This window comes from Hibiscus syriacus, unplaced genomic scaffold (genome assembly GCF_006381635.1).
Source record: "Hibiscus syriacus cultivar Baekdansim isolate YM2019G1 unplaced genomic scaffold, ASM638163v2 tig00110410_pilon, whole genome shotgun sequence".
NCBI lineage: Eukaryota > Viridiplantae > Streptophyta > Magnoliopsida > Malvales > Malvaceae > Hibiscus > Hibiscus syriacus.
The window spans coordinates 276,961-299,424 of NW_024062726.1; the positions used below are offsets into that span (position 1 = coordinate 276,961).

The 22,464-nt window shown below is 36.3% G+C and overlaps 1 protein-coding gene and 1 pseudogene across 1 annotated transcript; one reads left to right on the top strand and one right to left on the bottom strand.

The window, feature by feature from the left end:
• The first annotated feature begins 17,619 nt into the window (after positions 1–17,619).
• On the top strand, positions 17,620–19,553 carry LOC120124076 (annotated as a pseudogene).
• Positions 19,554–19,572: 19 nt separating this feature from the next.
• Positions 19,573–22,072, bottom strand: LOC120124075. Its single transcript, XM_039142831.1, has 3 exons — positions 20,937–22,072; positions 20,500–20,677; positions 19,573–20,425 (listed from the first exon to the last, which is right to left on the bottom strand). Exons 1-3 carry the CDS (start codon positions 21,981–21,983, stop codon positions 19,746–19,748), a joined length of 1,905 nt encoding a protein of 634 aa, XP_038998762.1. The 5' UTR covers positions 21,984–22,072; the 3' UTR covers positions 19,573–19,745.
• Positions 22,073–22,464: the final 392 nt, after the last annotated feature.

The following is a 22,464-nucleotide window of genomic DNA, read 5'->3' on the forward strand; positions in this document are numbered from 1 at the left end:
CTTTTGTTATTTTGCTATATAAATAATTTACAAAAAAACAATAAATTGTATCTACATGTTTAGAGTTGACCAATCATTTTCTATCGCTAATCTCTCCATTATTCAACTTTCTAGAAAATAAGTATATGAAAAATGCTTAGAATTATTGATTAAGAGAAATTTTAAATTCAATTTTCTTATTGACCATTTTTCAATTAAAATGTCTCTGGATTTATTATCGATATTACCTCAATTTTTAGGATCATAAATGTTCAAAGGAGGAACTAAATGTTGATCAATAGCAATATCTTCGCTATTATACTCATTTTGTGCATAATTATGGTCATTTAAATTAGAAATGTCATCATAGATATGATTTAGGATATTATCATGGTCATTTGCATCTGTAGAACACACATTGGTATAATTTGAAGAACTATTAAGATTATTTAAATTCACAACACCATTTAATTTTTTATTGGAAGGCTCTCTTACTCTATTTTAAAGAACTTGTCAAAGGTTCCTTTTTAAGTTCTATTAACTCATCCCATTGTTTTTTTCACTACCAGACAAATGTTTCTTAGGTGACAGTATATGACAATACAACTAACATATAAAAGCACAATAGCACCTATAAAATGGGTAGATCCTCTATCGAAATATTTATATACCAAATTTGTAACACCGCAATGACTGAACTCTAAAATTAAATAAATAATTTACATTAAAATTTTAAAAATTAAATCCTCGATCGTAGTACCTTTATTTAACTAAACAAAATTATAATTCAATAAAATATATTTTAAAAACAAACCCAACAAGTTGGTGCTGGTAAATATAATAAATACAAAATAAAATCAATAAAAAGAAACCCCAAAATAAATAAATTCCAACAAAAAATTTACTTTTAGAGTTATGTTTTAACTTGGAACTGAATTGACGTGGACCAACTAAGGAAGATGGATAACTGTTTATCCACATTTGACATTTCATATCCAAACTTTATTAAACAAAAATAAAAGAACAATTTTATCCAAAATTTAGAAATATATAGAAATATGATTTTTTGGAAATATGATTTTAGTTAAAATTTTAAGAACAATATTTAATTTGATTCAAGCACCACAATTGATTATAAGTAATTATAACTTTGTTTTTGTAAAAAAAATGTAAGAAATTAAAAAGTAAGAGAAACAATTTTCAGATGTATTTTAAGGATCGAGATTTTTGGGAGATGGAAGCTCCTACGAATTCAAGCTGGCTTCTAAGGAAAATTATGAATTATCGATCCTGCTCGTCCTATTCTCGACTCAAGAGCAATGAATATAAAGCAAATTTGGGAAGAGTTTCGAATGAAAAGCAATAAAGTGCCATGGCAGAAGCTGATATGGTTTTCTTCCCACATACCCAAATATAATCTTATCTCTTGGATGGCCATTTTAGATCATCTCCCCACAAAGGACAGACTTCAAAGATTCAGTATTGAAACGAATGACATATGCATTCTTTGTTCCGAAGCCAGTGAATCAAGAAACCACCTATTTGCTGATTGTAAGTTTACTGCAACAATCTGGAATTCTATTCTTCAGCTCGTAGGCTTACAAAAACCATAGCAAACTTGGGAAGATCTGCTGGTATGGGCAACAAATACATGGAAAGGTAAATCTTTACTTACTTTGATCATGAAGATTTCTTAATGCACTCTCAATTATACAATTTGGGAAGAAAGAAACTGAAGATTATTTAGAGGAACTTACAGAAATGAGAATGCAATTCTGGAATCTATCAAGCAAATTGTAGGAATTCAACTTAGTAATAGGAATGTTAATAGATTAGATAGAACTAATCTTTCTCTCTGTTATAACTGGGTATAGATTGATTTTGTTGTAATTAGGATCCCCTCCTTCTTGCTCTATGGACTGTAATTGTTTTGTAGCAGGTTATTGCTATCATTTGGGTAATAAAAGCTTAATTATCCAAAAAAAAATTCTCCTCTTATTTAGTTTGAAAGAGAGAAAAATAACCGTTAATAAAATTTTAAGAATTTGTAAAGACCAAATTTAAAAAGATTTAACTGTGTTTTTTTTAAATTTTGGAAAAATATTGAATTAGAGTTTTATGGAAATTAAAATACTTGATTAACGTTAATATAAAATTCTAATAATGATAATTTATGGGAAACTAACGTTTATTAGATTTTTTAGATTTTATTAACTTTTGACAATTTATTAAAGTCTATGGCGAGTTAACGTTTTATATGAATTAGAATTTACGGGTCTTGGGTGGAAGCCATCCTGTCTCGGCCTAGAGTCGGCCCTGATAATAACATCTATGTAGGATCCTTTCTCACCTGACGTTGTATTGTTGTTCCGCTGACGTAATTCACCATCAGATACTCTGAAGGTGAATGTTGATATAACTTGTCCAACAAGACCTGGTGCAACGTCAATTGGGGTCATTGCTCACTACGATCAAGGGTTGGTTCACGTTGGCTATATGTTGTCTGTAACTGATCTCGATGATACGAGTGCCGTTGAGGCTCAGGTTATTACGTTGGTATTCGTTTACCGATTGAATTAGATGTGCCACGTGTAATCATCAATAAATATTAAATTAAATATAATTATTTATTAGTAAATGATCAAATACTGAGTTTGATTAAGAAGTAAATATGTGTTTATTCTCCATCTCATGTCTATGCAATTATCAAATTATATTTAATTAAAATATTAAGATTAAATTGATAAAATACGTAAATAATGAGGATAAAATATATAATTGTATTAATTAGTCTAACTATCTCATCAATATTTATGTTAATAATTAACTATCATTGACTTAATTAAAATTATTATGATAGTTTAAATGTTTAATGGTCAAAATAAATTCTATGATTTAATTGACTTAAGTATAGTAAATAATTTTTAGAAAAAAAATCTCGTAAAATATATCAATTACATTAATAATTTAAAATAGAAAAACTAAACATACGAAATATAAAAAGAATAAAAGACCAAAAATTATAAGATAATTTTTTACCAAAAATATTAAAAGCATGTTAACATTTTTTATAACATCTTTTATTTATTATATATTAGACTATCGCACGTAATACTTCCTCTAGTTAAAGATGATAAGATGAAACTTATAATTGAAAAGGGGATAGTGGGGAATTAACTGAAAGGTCAAAACCGAGTATAGGGAAAATTGGACGAGGCCCGCCATTGACCAGAAAATTTTGGATAAATTATAGGTCTAATATTTAAATTAATTTTATATTCTATTTTGATATCTAAAGTTTATTTATTTTAAAATTATATTTAATTTTTAGTTTAAATTTTAATTTGATATTCTGTCGTTAAAAATTAACAGAGTATTAATGTATCATTTTTTATTTTTTAATGATAACATGATATTACTTTACGGTGATGTTGGCAAATAAAATTTAAATATAAAAAAATAAAAGTAATAATTTAAATATTACATAGATAGTTTATCTTAAACTTTTATGCTCGTATTTTCTCAAAAAAATTTAAAGTTTATTTCCCGGTATTTAAATCACGTTATATCCCTTCGTGATGACACTGGTGGGATATTTTCACAATAAGCACTAAAAATGGGGAGAATATGTTATAAATTTTAATGAATTTAGATGTCTTTTTATTTATTTATTTTTAGATATTTGACCTTTATCTCATTGTAACATCTTTTACATCTATAATTTTGATTTTATAATTAGTGGTTTTATAAAATTTATAATACACAAATAATTTAAAAGTAATATTATTTTTATATTATTATTTTTTGTATTATATTTTTCTTTTAATTTTGATATAAACTTTATAGTTTTATAATAAGGCATTTGTCTCCTCAAGTTTCTTTCCTCCATGTATGATACTCGAATCTGTTGGTATTTCATTTTATGTACGTCGTTGCTTCACTTGTTAATGGTTTTGTTTATCAGACTATTCCTAAACGATCATTGTTATATTTTATTTTCGATAGTCACGACTGTATTTGTTCAATATGTACTTAATAAGTCGTTTGTTTATACGCCTTTTGATAGATAAAATATCTTGGTTATTTTCCAAAACAAAAATGTGTATATCCTTCCACCATCTATTTTTATAGACTCTTGATCTAGACTATTAAAAAAATTTAATCAAATCACATTTAAAAATTCATTTATAATTTTAAATTATTAAAATACAATAAATTATAATTCAAATAAAGAATTAAGGCAAAAAGACATCATAGGCCCTTAAATTTTCAAAAAAATCAATGTGGCCCTCGTCCTTTTTTTCGATCAATGTGGTCCACCAACTTGAAAAAAGGTTCCAATGTGACCCTTTGACCAACGTTTTCCGTCATTAACCAATGATCCGTTAATTTTTGTTGTTATAAATTGGGTGAACTACACCATTAATCATTCAACTATTTTCTTCTATTCTATTTTGGTTACTAAACTCCAAAAGTTTTCAATTTTGGAAACTTAGAGACTTTAGGGACTAAGTTTGAAGTTAACCCATTTTATTTTAAAGGGTAAACTACATAAATGGTCACTTTTGTTTCAAGGATAAATTACTAATGTAACACCCTAGACCTGTACGACACACAATCGATCGATCTGAATGCCACACGAAACTATCAGAGTGGCTAACCAAATTTTTTCTTTAATTTTTAAATCTGAAATGATTATTTGTAAATACTCATGCCAAGATAAATCAATCACAATTTAATAAATAGTTTACATCAGGAGCTCCCAAAATAATAATTCAAATCACACATACCATCATTTAAAATAAGTTACGACTCGAATATACAAATATACATGCCCTTTAAAGATGAACTTGAGATGTACTATGCATTAGTCTGGTCTGGAACACTGATGGCAAAAAGGGCCCTCCAATTGCACCTCGACTAACCTGCGTAAGGAAACTAATTCCAAACGCTAAGTTAACTAGCCCAGTGCCACACGAACAACTAATTCATACTAAAAGTGTTCATGACAAGCTCAAACTAACTAATAATACTGAAATAGTGAATATACTCATATACTGCAATGTCTACTCTATGGTAGACATCATGGTGCGGCTGAAGGTTCTACATCTCAGAGCTCACACGCCCCTCTAGTCTACTGAGGATGAGGCCCAAAATCTCTACATCGGACAAAACACACTCAACTAACCTACCCCTCGCGAGTGTCGGCCCTCAGCCCTAGTTAGTCTGTTTAAAGTGCCTCGCGCACTACGTAAGGATATCCAGACTTATTCTATACTTCAACACCATAATCTCACTAAAGGAACTCGGGTGTCTTAATCGTTTCATGAGCATTAATCAAGGCTAGTTTTATATGTCCCCTAATTGATCTTGTTTCTAATTGTAATTAAGCAATATTAATGTTTTTACTTGTAGTCTTATTGTTGGTATATTGAAGTGTTGGGTACCTCGAGTTTAACCCCTTAAAATTGGGCTTTCTTGCCCAAAATAGATTGTTGGTATCGATGTTGAAGGGTCAATATCGATACCCATGACTTAGTTTTGATACTCTATGGAAGTATCGAAGCTAAAATGGCTACTGGAATTTTGGTCTCAATACCAAACCTAGGGGTCTCGAGATCGTGACCCCAGTATCGATACTCTTGAATAGGTATTGACACCACTGCCCATAAATTCATGAATTTGCCCAAAAAATGAAGAACATTCTTAATATTAGCCCTCCAGCATCGAGACCCAACCTGTAGAGTACACTATTTTAGCATGAAAAACTCTATCTTCCTATCTCAAAGACCCTAAAGAGGTCCCTAGACAATATTAATGTTTTAAGTATGAAAAAGGATCATAAAGAAGGCTTTATAACATGCTTAAACCTCAAAAAATAAATTCTACCATAATCATACTCAACATGCTTTAATCTAAACCATTATGCCATATTACACTTCTAGTGACTCGCTAAAAGTATAAAAGAGTTTCGAATGTGTTATCTTGTTTTTTTATGGCTAGAACTCTCCTCAATCAACCAAGGTTCAATTTTTCTTTTCCTCTAGCTTGTGAGCTTTCTCCTACCTCATTCACTAAAAAAGTGAGAAAGAGGATTACTAATCCATCTAGGGATTGAATACAATCTCAATAAACTCCCTATAACCAAAATCACCCCCTATAGTCTACTATATAGTAGACATCATGGTGCGACTGAGGGTTCTACATCTCAGAGCTCACACGCTCCTCTAGTCTACCGAGGATAAGGTCCAAAATCTCTACATCGGACACCACACACTCAACTAACCCACCCCTCGCGAATGTAGGCCCTCAGCCCTAATTAGTCGGTTTAAAGTGCCTTGTGCACTACGTAAGGATATCCAGACTGATTCTATACTTCAACACCATAATCTCACTAAAGGAACTCGGGTGTCCTAATCGATACCTATGACTTAGTTTTGATACTCTATGGAAGTATCGAAGCTAGAATGGCTAATAGAATTTTGGTCTCAATACCAAACCTAGGGGTCTCAAGATCGTGACCCCAGTATCGATACTCTTGAATAGGTATCGACACCACTGCCCATAAATTCATGAATTTGCCCAAAAAATGAAGAGCAATCTCAATACTGGCCCTCCAGCATCAAGACCCAACCTGTAGAGTACACTATTTTAGCATGAAAAACTCTATCTTCATATCCCAAAGACCCTAAAGAGGTCCCTAGACAATATTAATGTTTTGAGTATGAAAACGGATCATAAAGAAGGCTTTATAACATGCTTAAACCTCAAAAAATAAATTATACCATAATCATACTCAACATGCTTTAATCTAAACCATTATGCCATATTACACTTCTAGTGACTCGCTAAAAGTATAGAAGAGTTATGAATGTGTTATCTTGCTTTTTTTATGGCTAGAACTCTCCTCAATCAACCAAGGTTCAATTTTTCTTTTCCTCTAGCTTGTGAACTTTCTTCTACCTCATTCACTAAAAAAATGAGAAAAGGGATTACTAATCCATCTAGGGGTTGGATACAATCTCAATAAACTCCCTATAACCCAAATCACCCCCTATAGTCTACTCTATTGTAGACATCATGGTGCGGCTGAGGGTTCTACATCTCAGAGCTCACATGCCTCTCTAGTCTACCGAGGATGAGGCCCAAAATCTCTACATCGAACACAACTCACTCAACTAACTCACCCCTCGCGAGTGTCGGCCCTCAGCCATAATTAGTCGGTTTAAAGTGCCTCACGCACTACGTAAGGACATCCTGACTAATTCTATACTTCAACACCATAATCTCACTAAAGGAGCTCGGGTGTCCTAATCGTTTCCTGAGCATCAATCAAAGCTAGTTTTATATGTCCCCTAATTAATCTTGTTTCTAATTGTAATTAAGCAACATTAATGTTTTTAATTGTAGCCTTATTGTTGGTATATTGAAGTGTTGGGTACCTCGAGTTTAACCCCTTAAAATTGAGCTTTATTGCCCAAAATAGATTGTTGGTATCGATGCCGAAGGGTCAATATCGATACCTATGACTTAGTTTTGATACTCTATGAAAGTATCGAAGCTAAAATGGCTACTGGAATTTTGGTCTCAATACAAACCTAGGGGTCTCAAGATCGTGACCCAGTATCGATACTCTTGAATAGGTATCGACACCACTGCCCATAAATTCATGAATTTGCCCAAAAAATGAAGAACAGTCTCAATACTGGCCCTCCAGCATCGAGACCCAATCTGTAGAGTACACTATTTTAGCATGAAAAACTATATCTTCCTATCCCAAAGACCCTAAAGAGGTCCCTAGACAATATTAATGTTTTAAGTATGAAAAAGGATCATAAAGAAGGCTTTATAACATGCTTAAACCTCAAAAAATAAATTCTACCATAATCATACTCAACGTGCTTTAATCTAAACCATTATGCCATATTACACTTCTAGTGACTCGTTAAAAGTATAGAAGAGTTACGAATGTGTTATCTTGCTTTTTTTATGGCTAGAACTATCCTCAATCAACCAAGGTTCAATTTTTCTTTTCCTATAACTTGTGAGCTTTCTCCTATCTCATTCACTAAAAAAATGAGAAAGGGGATTACTAATCCATCTAGGGGTTGGATACAATCTCAATAAACTCCCTATATCCCAAATCACCCCCTATAGTCTACTCTATAGTAGACATCATGGTGCGGCTGAGAGTTCTATATCTCAGAGCTCACACGCTCCTCTAGTCTACCAAGGATGAGGCCCAAAATCTCTACATCGGACACAACACACTCAACTAAACCACCCCTCGCGAGTGTAGGCCCTCAGCCTTAATTAGTAAGTTTAAAGTGCCTCGCGCACTACGTAAGGATATCCAAACTTATTCTATACTTCAACACCATAATCTCACTAAAGGAACTCGTGTGTCCTAATCATTTCCTAAGCATCAATCAAGGCTAGTTTTATATGGCCCCTAATTGATCTTGTTTCTAATTGTAATTAAGCAACATTAATGTTTTTACTTGTAGTCTTATTGTTGGTATATTGAAGTGTTGGGTACCTCGAGTTTAACCCCTTAAATTTGGGCTTTATTACCCAAAATAGACTATTGGTATCGATGTTGAAGGGTCAATATCGATACCTATGACTTAGTTTTGATACTCTATGGAAGTATCGAAGCTAAAATGGCTACTGGAATTTTGGTCTCAATACCAAACCTAGGGGTCTCGAGATCGTGACCCCAGTATCGATACTCTTGAATAGGTATCGAAACCACTGCCTCTAAATTCATGAATTTGCCCAAATCATGAAGAACAATCTCAATAATGGCCCTCCAACATCGAGACCCAACCTGTAGAGTACACTATTTTAGCGTGAAAAACTCTATCTTCCTGTCCTAAAGACCCTAAAGAGGTCCCTAGATAATATTAATATTTTAAGTATGAAAAAGGATCATAAAGAATGCTTTATAACATGATTAAACCTCAAAAAATAAATTCTACCATAATCATACTCAACATGCTTTAATCTAAACCATTATGCCATATTACACTTCTAGTGACTCGCTAAAAGTATAGAAGAGTTACGATTGTGTTATCTTGCTTTTTTTTATGGCTAGAACTCTCCTCAATCAACCAAGGTTCAATTTTTCTTTTCCTCTAGCTTGTGAGCTTTCTCCTACCTCATTCACTAAAAAAAATGAGAAAGGGGATTACTAATCCATCTAGGGGTTGGATACAATCTCAATAAACACCCTATAACCCAAATCACCCACTATAGTCTACTATATTGTAGATATCATGGTGCGGCTGAGGGTTCTATATCTCAGAGCTCACACATCCCTCTAGTCTACCGAGGATGAGGCCCAAAATCTCTACATCGGACACAATACACTCAACTAACCCACCCCTCGCGAGTGTCGACCCTTAGCCCTAATTAGTCGATTTAAAGTGCCTCGCGCACTACATAAGGATATCCAGACTAATTCTATACTTCAACGTCATAATCTCACTAAAGGAACTCGGGTATCCTAATCGTTTCCTGAGCATCAATCAAGGCTAGTTTTATATATCCCCTAATTGATCTTGTTTCTATTTGTAATTAAGCAACATTAATGTTTTTACTTGTAGTCTTATTGTTGGTATATTGAAGTGTTGGGTACATCGAGTTTAACCCCTTAAAATTGGGCTTTATTGCCCAAAATAGATTGTTGGCATCGATGTTGAAGGGTCAATATCAATACCTATGACTTAGTTTTGATACTCTATAGAAGTATCGAAGTTAAAATGGCTACTGGAATTTTGGTCTCAATACCAAACCTAGGGATCTCGAGATCTTGACCCTAGTATCGATACTCTTGAATACATATTGACACCACTGCCCATAAATTCATAAATTTGCCCAAAAAAATGAAGAACAGACTCAATATTGGCCCTCCAGCATCGAGACCCAACCTGTAGAGTATACTATTTTAGCATGAAAAACTCTATCTTCCTATCCCAATGACCCTAAAGAGGTCCCTAGACAATATTAATGTTTTAAGTATGAAAAATGATCATAAAGAAGGCTTTATAACATACTTAAACCTCAAAAAATAAATTCTACCATAATCATACTCAACATGCTTTAATCTAAACCATTATGCCATATTACACTTCTAGTGACTCGTTAAAAGTATAGAAGAGTTACGAATGTGTTATCTTGCTTTTTTTATGGCTAGAACTCTCCTCAATCAACCAAGGTTCAATTTTTCTTTTCCTCTAGCTTGTGAGCTTTCTCCTACCTCATTCATTAAAAAAAGTGAGAAAGGGGATTAATAATATATCTAGGGGTTGGATATAATCTCAATAAACTCCCTATAACCAAAATCACCCCAAAACATAGCTAGAGTCCATATATTCCAATAAGCCTCTCAAAACCCAGTTTTGGTTATATGCTTCAAAACTTGTGAAATGGAATTCAGAATGAAGCTAGAGGGATGAGGATTAATAATCTCACTTTAGATTGACCTAACTAGGCTTGAATTTCTTTGAGTTTCTCACTATAGGAAGGATAAAGAAGAGAGAAATATTATAAGAGTATTTGATGAGCTAAGGAAAGGGGTGATTCATGCGAAAATCATAATATAAGGAGGGTTTCCAGATTTTAAAACATCAGGGGAATATTGCACTTTTAGTCCCTCAACTTTCTAACTCATAAAACACTCATAACCAACCATTAAAACTCTTGGGCCCAATCCAAGCCCACTAACACTAAACTTGGTCCAATTATCTTATAGGGTCCATTGGGCTCAAACGTTTAGGTGTCGGGTTGACCCTAACTATTAACCCGGGATTCAGGGCGTTACAACACTCCCTTCCTAATAAGAAATTTCATCTTGAAAAGTTACCTTGATATAAAATATACGGATACTGAAGCTTCATTTCTTCCTCTATTTCCCAAGTAGCTCCATCGACCCTATGATTCCTCCAAAGTATTTTTACTAAGGAAATCCTCTTGCTCCTTAGATCCTTTACTTTTTTTGCTAGAATTCTGATCGTTTGTTCCTCATAAGTCAAGTTAGGGCTCAACTTAACTTGTTTTAAGGATAGAACATGCGATGGGTAGGAACGGTATCTTCGAAGCATGGACACATGGAACACATTATAGCTCTAGAGGTAGGGCTAGACGATAGTATACTGGTTTGATTCTCTAAAGCACCTCATAAGGACCGATGAAAAGCTAAGTCAACTTCTGTTTTCATCCAAACCAAAGTACATTTTTTCAATGAGTCACTTTGAGGAATACTTTATCACCCACAACAAACTCAATTTCATTTCGCTTTAAACTTGCATACAATTTTTTTCTATCTGATGCCTCCTTTAACCTACTATGGATTATTCTGACCTTTTTTTATTACCCTAATTAAATCTGAACCCACTATCTTTTCTTTGCTAAGCTTCGTGCAGAAGAGATGAGTTCTACACTTGCACCCATACAAAGCTTTATACGAGGCTATCTGGATGCTCGACTAATAAATATTATTGTATGAGAACTCTAATAAAGGTAGGTGATCCTCCCAACTACCTTAAAAATCAATAATAACACATCTAAGCATGTCCTCAATAATCTAAATGAAACGCTCTGACTGACCATCTGTTTAAGGGTAAAACACGATGCTGAAATGAAATTTGGTACCTACGAAGTCATGAAGAGCTTCCCAAAACCGAGAAGTGAATCTAGGGTCTTAGTCTGAGATGATCGAAGTCAGAACTCCATACAATCTCACTATATCACGAATGTAGAGCTATGCTAGCCTCTCCAAGGTGAAGTTCATTATAACATGTAAAAAATGGGCAGACTTGATTAACTGATCCACTATAACCCAAACTACACTATGCTTGCGTCTCGACATGGGTAACTCGATCACAAAATCCATCATTACTCTGTCCTACATCCACTGCGGTAGCTTAATCGGTTGGAGTAACCCCGAGGGAACCTAATGTTCCGCTTTAACTTGCTGGCACACTAGACATTTTATAATAAACTCAGACACCTTTCTCTTCATCCCCGACCAAAAGTACAATAGTCGAAGCTCTTGGTACATCGTGTTGCTACCAGGATGAACTAAAAGTGGACTACAATGAGCTTCATGGATGATATTGTTACGTAATTGCTTTTGCTTGGGTATACAAAGATAACCCCTAAAATATAACGCATCTCTCTCACCCAACTCAAACCCTAAGGCCTTACTTTGGAGGAATTGCTCTACTCAAACCCTTAACTGACTATAAGAACTTTATAGTCTTTTAACTTCACTCACTAACTCGGGTTCCACTCGGAGCTCGACTAACAGACCTCTATCACTGGATATACTCAAGCGCACTAACAAGGCTCTCAGATCTGACATCGACTTTGGACTCAACGTATTTGCTACAACGTTTGCTTTTCTTGGGTGGTAATCGATAACACTGTCACAATCCTTTAACAACTCAACCCATCTACGCTACCTCAAATTTAACTTTTTATGGGTAAGTAGATAATTTAAACTCTTGTGGTTGGTGAAGATGTGGCATTTCCCCCCAAACAGATGGTGCCTCCAAATCTTAAGCGCAAAGACTATAACTGTAATCTCTAGATCGTTGGTGGGATAATTCTGCTCGTGAGACTTAAGGTAACATAATGCATAAGCTACTACATTTCTCTCTTGCATCAGAATGCATCCAAGATGATTTAGTGAAGCATCGTATACACGGTGAACTCTTTTCTCAGATTGGGTTAAGACTGGGGCTTAGGTCAAAAGAGTTTTTAACTGTTTGAAACTATTTTAATATTTCTCGCCCCACACAAACGACAATCTTTTTTAAAGTAACTTAGTCATCGGGGATGTTATCATCGAAAAACCTTTTATGAAATGACGACAATAGCCCACAAGACCTAAGAAACTGTGCAACTTGGTTACTCTCTTGGGAAACTCTCAAACAAGTACCGAACTTTATGAGGATCAATGTAGATATCATCCGCTGCCACTACATGTCCAAAAAATGATACCTCAGACAACCAGAACTCGTACTTCCCAAACTTAGCAAACAAGTGACGGTCTCAAAGAGTCTAAAGAACTATTCAGAGATATCTATCGTGCTCTTCTTTTGACTGCGAGTATACCAAAATATCATCAATGAATATCACCTTGATCTGATCCAAGTATGGGTGGAAAAATCAGTACATGAATGTCGTCGGGGCATTGGTGAGTCCAAACTTTTTACAAGGAACTCATAGTGATCGTATCTTACCATGAACGTTATCTTTGTTATATATGCTTCTTTAATTTTTAACTGGTAGTACCTGGATCTCAGGTCTATCTTGGAGAAAACACACGCTCCCTTGAGATGATCAAAGAAGTTATCGATTTTGGGTAAGGGATAACGGTTCCTGATGGTAACCTGTTAAATTGCTAGTAATCGATGCACAACCTCATCGATTCGTCATTCTTCTTGACGAAGAGAATCGATGCTCCCCAAAGAGAAATACTTGGCCAGATAAACCCTTTCTCGAGCAACTCTTGAATTTGCGACTTCAATTCTTTTAGTTTAGTAGGTTTGCAGTAAGGAGCAATGAACATCAGAGCGAAACCTGAAATTACCTCTATACCAAACTCTAACTCCTGATCTGGCGATAAACCCGACAACTCCTCTAGAAACACATCTGGAAAATCTTTGACTGTTCGGATGTCCTCTAACCTCATAACTACAACTCTGGTATCGACTATATGAGCTAAGAAGGCTTCACAACCCTTTTCCAACATCCTTAGCGCCTTAAGGGTCAACACAACCCTTGCACTCTTGGGTTTTTTTGCCATATATGACGATCCTAGTCACATCCTCTTTCCTGAGCTTAAGCTGCCAAAATTTACACCTCAAGTTTGCATCGTTCTCCGATAACCAGTCCATACCCAAAATTAGGTCAAACTCTCTAAATGACAGCTCCATAAGATCAACTTCAAAAATTTCACCTTGAATTTCAACAGGAAATCTACGATGAACCTTGTCCACCAAGACATTTAATCCTAAAGGGCTTGACACTCGAACCTCTATCCTAAGATTCTCAGCTGAGATATTTTTCTCTTGAACTAGGTCATAACATATATAGGAGTGGGTGAATCATGAGCCGATTAATGCGGTAATTAGAAGAGAAAACACTATAAAAGTACATGATATTACATTAGTGGCATCGTAATCCTCATGGGCTATTACTGCATACTAACGAGAGATAACTCTAGGCTCTGTACTGGCCTCGAATCGACTCTCACCCCTACTAGATTGACTCGATGCTGAACTCTTACCTCTCTAAGGTCATCTACCCCTATGCACCATCGGTGCTGAAATATGGGACGAAGTTGAAGCTATATCCCGTGTCTCTAGACAATCTTTGATAAAGTGGTCTAAGGAACCACAATGATAACAACCTCTGAACCCCTGATGGTAAACCCACGCATGCTTTCGACTATAAATTGAACAAGTAGGCTAAGATGGTACCCTCGACGAACCCCTAAAACTCACAACGAATGTGGTAACCAACGGTCTTCTGCGCTGATCAGACCTACCACCTTCTATGCTTGCATGATTCCTAAGCCTACTAGACTATCATGACGAGGCTCTCCAAGAACTCTGAGAGTCTCGCGCCCTCTTGGATGACTGAGATGGTCCAGATGACTCTACTTCTCCCCTAACCTGCCTGGAAATAACAGTTACTACTGCAGCTCTTCTCCCCAAAACCCTCTTTAGAGCCTTTTCCTGGTAGACTAACTCGGAAAAAAATTTGGGTGGATTGGCAGATAAATGGGTGAGGATATCATGACGGAGGCCCTCGTTGAATTTACTACAGTAAAAATGCTCCGATGACACTAACTCTGGTGCGTACTAACTAAGTCTAAGGAACTTCACCTCATACTCAAACACATAACAATCCCTCTATGTCAACTGTAAAAACTAATCTCTCATATTATCGATGTGAGCCTCTCCTATATACTTCTGGAGAAACTCCTCCAAGAAGTGATCCCAGGTAAGCCACTTGGGCTCCATAAACATCTCAACTGCCTCCTACCAGTCTATTGCGTCATCATTCAATGGGGAGGTGACACACTCAAGCATACCCTCAAGAGTGAGGTGTAGCTGGCGAAGGGTCCTAAGAGTTTCTCTCAGCCACTAATCAGATGATACGAGGTCATCATCTCCTGATCCAAAAATGTCTGTGGTTCGGTACCTCCGGAGTCTCTCAACAGGGGACTCCTACGGTGCTACAACGGGTGGGACTAGCAGAGTTGGCTGGGTAGGTGGGGTATTTGGCATCCTAGGTAGGGCTCTAGCTATACGTCTCAGGGAGACAATCATCTCTCTACAAAAAAGTCGCCTCCTCAACTTCCATGTCATTGGGCTCCTCAAACTCAACCTTAGGGATAAACTCACCACTGAAATCACCCGTAAGAGAAGCTTTACTCTTGTGCCAACTCTCCTAATTATGACCTGATCTCTCATCCATGATTAATATCTAAAAATTAAAACAATACAAGGAGTTACTATTACTATTTCAAAAGCAGAAATACTTTTAACATCCCTAGATGCATGTATACCCATAAACTTTAATTGATTCTGACCCGTAGGTCCTAGGAATGTCTAAACCTGAAGCTCTGATACCATTAAATGTAACACCTAGACTTGTACGACACATAGTCGACCGATCTGAATGCCACGCAGAACCATCGGAGTGGTTAACCAAAATTTTTCTTTAATTTTTAAATCTGAAATGATTATTCATAAATACTCATGCCAAGATAAATCAACCACAATTTAATAAAATAGTTTACATAAGGAGCGCCCAAAATAATAATTCAAATCATATATACCATCATTTAAAATAAGTTACGACTCGAATATACAAAACGAGTTTACAAATATACATGCATTTTAAAGATGAACTCGAGACATACTATGCACTAGTCTGGTCTGGAACACTGTTGGTAAAAAGGGTCATCTGATTACACCTCGACTAACATGCGTAAGAAAACAAATTCAAAATGTTGAGCTAACTAGCTCAGTTCCACACTAACAACTAAGTCATACTAAAAATGTTCATGATAAGTTATCTCAATGATTAAAGAATGATTGTTATTCTTAAATGTCTCAAGTTCGAGCACCAAAGATTACATAATATTTGAACGTCATTGTCAAATGATTAAGAGTCTTTAGAACAAATATTATCACTTGTAAGCACTCTAGATTAATAAAAAAAGTTAGGGTTTATACTTCTTTAATCAATTTAGATAACTTTTATTTGAGTAAAATTAATTAGATTTAAGGTTAAAATTTATTAGTTCTTAATATTTTTAAACGGATATGAAAATCCAACTAAATATAAACGAATATAAACAAATAAAAATAAACTAATATAAACAAATATATTAATGAATATTTATAAACATAAATAAATAAACTTATATTTAATTATTTAATTAAACGAATACCAAATCTTATTTGTATTTATTCATTTAATAAATAAATAAACATAAATAAATTTATGATAAAGATGATATGCCTAAATATAGGGCTAAATCCACGAGATAATGTGTTGGGAAACTTTATTTCACGAGATAATGCTCTCCCCATATTATTTGTTGAGATAGGGCGAATTCCACAATGCAAGCGTAGGTCGCCAAGAGCGACCAAGGAAATGAAGGTCGCCATGTATGCCAGGCGACCTATAAGGTTGCCATGTGATCCTAGTTGAAATAAATTTTGTGCAACATGATCTCAACTTTGTGCATAAAGTATGAATAAAATAAAATAACTCCTTTTGTGGCCCCATTAACAACCTTTTAATCACTATTTTCCTTAATTTTAAGAGCATTTTAATCAATAACAAGAGTCATTGTATAACCCATTAGATACGTATAGTTAAACTTATCCGTGGATTGAATTAATTATTGCTTTGTCTTGAGTTGATATATATCAAAGGAGGGTTATTATCAAATATATTGACAATGGAAAATAATTTTTTCATGAATAAGATTAGGATGTCTGATGTTTTTAGAGTTTTAAAAAATCAATTCAGCAAGGATCACATGGCGACCTTATAGGTCGCCCGGTATACATGGCGACCTTCATTTCAGCAGGACGGGTGTGTATGGCGACCTAACCGTGCATGGCGACCTTCATGCATGCAAAATGCAGCAACTCACCACAGCTCGCGGGGACAACATGACGACCTCCTTGGTCGCTCGAAACGCCTGACGACCTACTCTTGCAGTATGATATTCGTCCTATCTCAACAAATAATATGGGAAGAACATTATCTCGTGAAATAAAATTTCCTTAACACGTTATCTAGTAGATTTAGCCCTAAATATAGACTTTTTAACACTGTGGACTTGGTGGCCTGAGAGTTTCCCATCGAAAGTTGCAATAATATATAAAAAGTCAAATACAAAAACCCTCTACCAGGTGTAAGCAAACGCTTTTGGACGAACTGACGCCAAGAATCATAAGAAACCCCAAAACGGTTTGTCGGCAAAACCCACTGTTTGCACTTTGCATCACAGAATTTAGCCAATCAATCTCTTCCACGTAACAAAGCTCTTCCGTTGCAAAGAAAATCAATAAAAAATCAATCAATTCCCTAAACGTTTTTCAGTTACAACCATTAATGAGGAACGCTCACGGCCACCGCAAACACCGTAACGACCACCGTCATCCAACAACGCCTACCCCTCCTTACTACATATCTCCCCAACCGTACGCCCCAACCTGACATGGCTCACTCTTTGCCTTATGTTCATGTCGACTCGACTCTTCGAGCACTCGCCGGCCAAGCTGAGGGCTTTGGCCGCTTTGCCATCGATGGCCTGCACGGTTCTCTCTACCATGTCACCACTTTAGCAGGTCTAACTCCCTCTCCTTTCTATTTCATTTGCTATGTTGAAAACAGATGCTTCTTTTTTGAAGAAAAAGTAAATCCTTTTTGGTCGGTGGATTTCCATTTTAGAACCCCATTAAAGCTTGAACTTCTAGAATTCCTGAATATAAGTTAAATCGACGGTTAGGTTACAAATTTCGAATTGATCGTTTGTAGATAACATCATGTATTGAAATTGGGTGTGGATAATTTAGTTACTTGAGTAAAACTAGGAGTGATTTTGAATGTTGATTGTAGATGACGGACCGGGATCGTTGCGCGATGGTTGTCGTCGAAAAGAGCTCCTTTGGATCGTTTTTGAAGTTTCCGGAACCATTCATCTTTCGTCTTACTTGAGTGTATTATCGTATAAGACCATCGATGGACGTGGCCAACGGATAAAACTCACCGGCAAAGGTCTGAGGCTGAAGGAATGTAAACATGTTATCGTGTGCAATTTGGAGTTTGAAGGTGGTAGAGGACCGGATGTTGATGGGATCCAAATAAAACCCAACTCCAAGCTCATTTGGATAGACCGTTGCAGCCTTCGTGATTATGACGATGGATTGATCGATATCACCCGAGGAAGCACCGATATTACTGTTTCCAGGTAAGTTTTATCATTTCCGGGAAAGTATCTGCTGTTGGGAAGGTTAAAACTTACATTAAACGGTCGTTAACTTGGTTCTCAGGTATCACTTCTCACAGCACGACAAGAAATGCTAATCGGAGCAGACCCGTCTCATATTGGTGATAGGTGTATCCGGATAACTATTCACCACTGCTTTTTTGATGGAACTCTGCAACGCCATCCTCGTGTTAGATACGGGAAGGTACATTTGTACAATAACTATACAAGAAACTGGGGCATTTATGCTGTTTGTGCCAGTGTGGAATCACAGGTGATTATTCTCTTGTGCTTAAACTTTCTTCCAAAAATTCACTGTTTATGGAGAAAGATAACAGTTTTAATTTTCTACATGATACAAGATATACTCTCAGTGCAATATATACGAAGCAGGGCAGAAGAAGGTGGCTTTCAAGTATCTTAACGAAAAGGTAATTTGCTTTTGTCTAGTGTTTTGGCCTCACTTGATAAAGAGAAGTCATTTTGCATGATTTTATATTGAGCAAACATTTATGCAAGGATGATGAAGAAAAGTGTTTACTTTGCTTGGCGTTCCCTTAAGTCTTTTGAACCCATGTTGCCATTCCCTTCGGTTGAGGAGCTATAAACTATCTTCCATATATCCTCTGTTGTTCTTCGAACCGTTGATCTAATGGCATGTGGTCATTGACACTGTTGATGTATTGGTGATGCAGGCTGCCGACAAGGATGAAGCTTGCACCAGCTGCATAAGGTCAGAAGGGGATTTGTTTATATCGGGAACCCAAGCAGGGTTGATAACTGAGAATGTTATGTCCGACATGTTTCATCCAAGTGAATACTACCCTACATGGACAATGCAACCCGCTACAAAAGCTCTTAAACATGTCGTAAAGCACTGTACCGGATGGCAGTCTGTTCCTCGTCCTGCTGAAGCAGCCTCGTAGCTGCACTCTTTTATAATACCTACTGCAATTGTTGTTGCACTGCATAAATAGAACACGTGATATATTTCTTTACAAACATTAGACATAATCTAACTTCAATCCGATATTGTGTTGCATTGCAATTAAGGGTCGTCTTCCTTCTCTTTCATCGGAATTTGGCTAGTACAACATAACTTGTTATTACACATGAATATAGTACTTCCTTTTTTTTCTCTATCATTTTCTCCTATATTGACACTCAAGGTTTTGATAATTCTTGCTGGTCAAAATTTAGAACTTATTGATAGTCATGAAATGACATCATTTCATCAGTTTTGTTTATAAGTTTCCCAAACCAAAAGTGCCACAGACTCGGATACTATTTCATCTACCAACAATCTCTCGATTCCCCGGCCTATTTTATCGATGTCTGAACTCAAGTCTAACCATTGAAATTCCCCTGGAAACACCATCTCTCCTTCATCCATGTGAGGTTTCTTGTTTTGGCTTGCTAGTGACTTGAGCAGGCTATCTTCAAGCTCTTCGGTGTTGCATTTCGGAATAGTAATTTTCCTTCCAGATATTATCCAGGGCTGGTCTCTATATTGCCGATAGATCTCCAGTATCTTTGAATTAATCCTATCAAACATCAATCTCCTTTCAGCCCTTGACCAAGAGTTTACATGGCAATATTTTTTCTCGAGTTCTTCGAATACGAGTGGGTTCACTGGGCATTCTGGAGTATACCATGCTGCTAAGAAGGTATCTAGTTTGGCTTGACCGATTCCAGAATCAACCAATACATCAACTATGTATACGGATTCGGAAATCTCTTCGGCATTTGGTATCCCATTGTCCTCTATAAAACCAACAGATACATTATTGCAATCATCATCACTTGAAACAAGCATAGTTACATCATTGCAATCATCATCACTTGAAAGAAGCATAGTTCCCTCTTCATATGCCTCGGAATCTAGTTTTACTTGTTGAAGTTGCATCCGAAGCTCTGAAAGCATAAACACTCATAAAAAAAGAGTGGAAGCTAAATATAAAAGTAATGAAACTAAAACTGCCATTTACCGTGAAGATCGGCACTAATACCCTCGAAGCATTCGGAACCAGATGACACATCATCTGCAAATGGAGCTTCTATAACCGAGACTGGACTAGGTTGCTCTGCCTCCTTAGAGCTTGCTAGAGATAGTTCCGATGCAGGGCAATGCGGTGTGGTTTGCTCTAATGGTCCCTCAGATGGTTCCTGGAGATTATCACAAGAGACGCGCATGTCAAACTGAGTAGAGAAATATCTCCTTACAATTTCTTATAATCTATAATTGTATATAATATAGATCTTTGATATACAAAATTTTGCTAGAAAGGCCAAGGCTACCCAAGGTATTTGGTTTGTCAAATAGAGCATATAACAAACAGTATGCAACATCGTGGGCAACATCAAAGAATATATTCACAAAATTGGATATTGCCAAACTAAAACACAGTTTGAACGGAAGAAATACCATGGAGTCCAAATTATCTAGGTCACTAGTACAAGCAACGGCAGCATTCGATGAAGCAGGAGCCGATAATTCCATGTGAGAACATTCAGAAAGCACAGAATTATTCAGTTCATTGACATCCACTGCATTTTCAAGAACTGAACTTGAATCAACAATAATACCAACAGAATCCCCTGAGACCATAAGTATCTGTTCAGATTGCTTATTTTGTTTTACTTGATATGGGGCGATATCAGAATCTTGTTGAATGTCGCCATAGTCCTTATCACGGCGACTACCACCCCGAAATTGGGATGTCTTAACACATGATATTCGGTTGCTAGGTAATGGAGCTTCCTTCGGGTTAAAATTGCCTTTTACTGACTTGCTTCTGTCCCACTTGAAACCTTCTTTTGGAATCACATACTTGTCTCTGAGAAGACTTTCATGGCGTGTGCTTATTCTAGGACTTCTAAAGTCGGTAGATGAAGCAGGAAGAGATCGTGATCTTGAAAGATTACCAAGACAACCATCCTTCCAACCATCCCTACTGCTAATGCCTAAAGGTTCATTCCAAACTGCAGGCTCAACATGATGACGAACCTCATTGCATCCTTCCACACCAACCAGGACACTAGAATTTGCAGGAATACCTTCCCTATCTGAAGTGGCAAGCATTTCACCCAGTGTGCTGCCCCTGCTGAAAATGTGCACCTCTTGAGACTTGTGTGTTAATTTCCACCTCTCAGACGATCTCTTCTTGGCCTCTCTACTCACTGATGATTCACTAGAACGGGATGATGACCTCCTATGTCGCTTGTTCCAGTCAATGTTATCTCTGTAGGACACCGTTGTTACATCTGAATCATTTGCAGATTCAGATCCAGATACATCATATGAGCTCTCATCCGCTGCATATCCTCTCAACAAGGAGGTTGGAATTGTCATTGAGCTATTGTGAAAGCTATTTTTCATTTTCCTAGTAATCTCCTTGGCCATTTCCCTGGAGTCTCTAGAACTATAACTCAAAAACTCAGTATCTTGATGAACCTTATTCTTCCCCCGCATTTCTGCCTCCCCATTTTGGACACCCAAATTTCCGAGTGCCTTGTGCACTTGGATGGAAAATTTTGAGGAGAACGAGGTGATGAAACAGTTTTGGAAGAGTTCTGCAACTTCCCAAGATTTGGTTTCAAGACAACAATTCTTGTGGGTACAATAGCTGGCCCATTTTTCTCTTCTAATTGAAGTGTTGGTGACTTGGGGGGATTGTGAGCAGCAAATCTCCCATGAGGGTGACTTAGACAATCTTCTTGATGGCCCTGAGCATATTTAAAGTGGCGCTTTGTCCGAGTTTCTCTCCAATTTTTGTGCGCTAGGTTACCGTTCTCATTATTCAGAGTGCGTGATGACTTCATGGCTGATACTCGACCACAATGGGACCGGGGTAGCACACCTTGCAAATCATGTAAATGCTTCGTAAATAATGAATCTGGTTGTTGAAAGAATTTCAGCAGAAGATCAGTGTTGGAGTCTAACACCTCGAGGG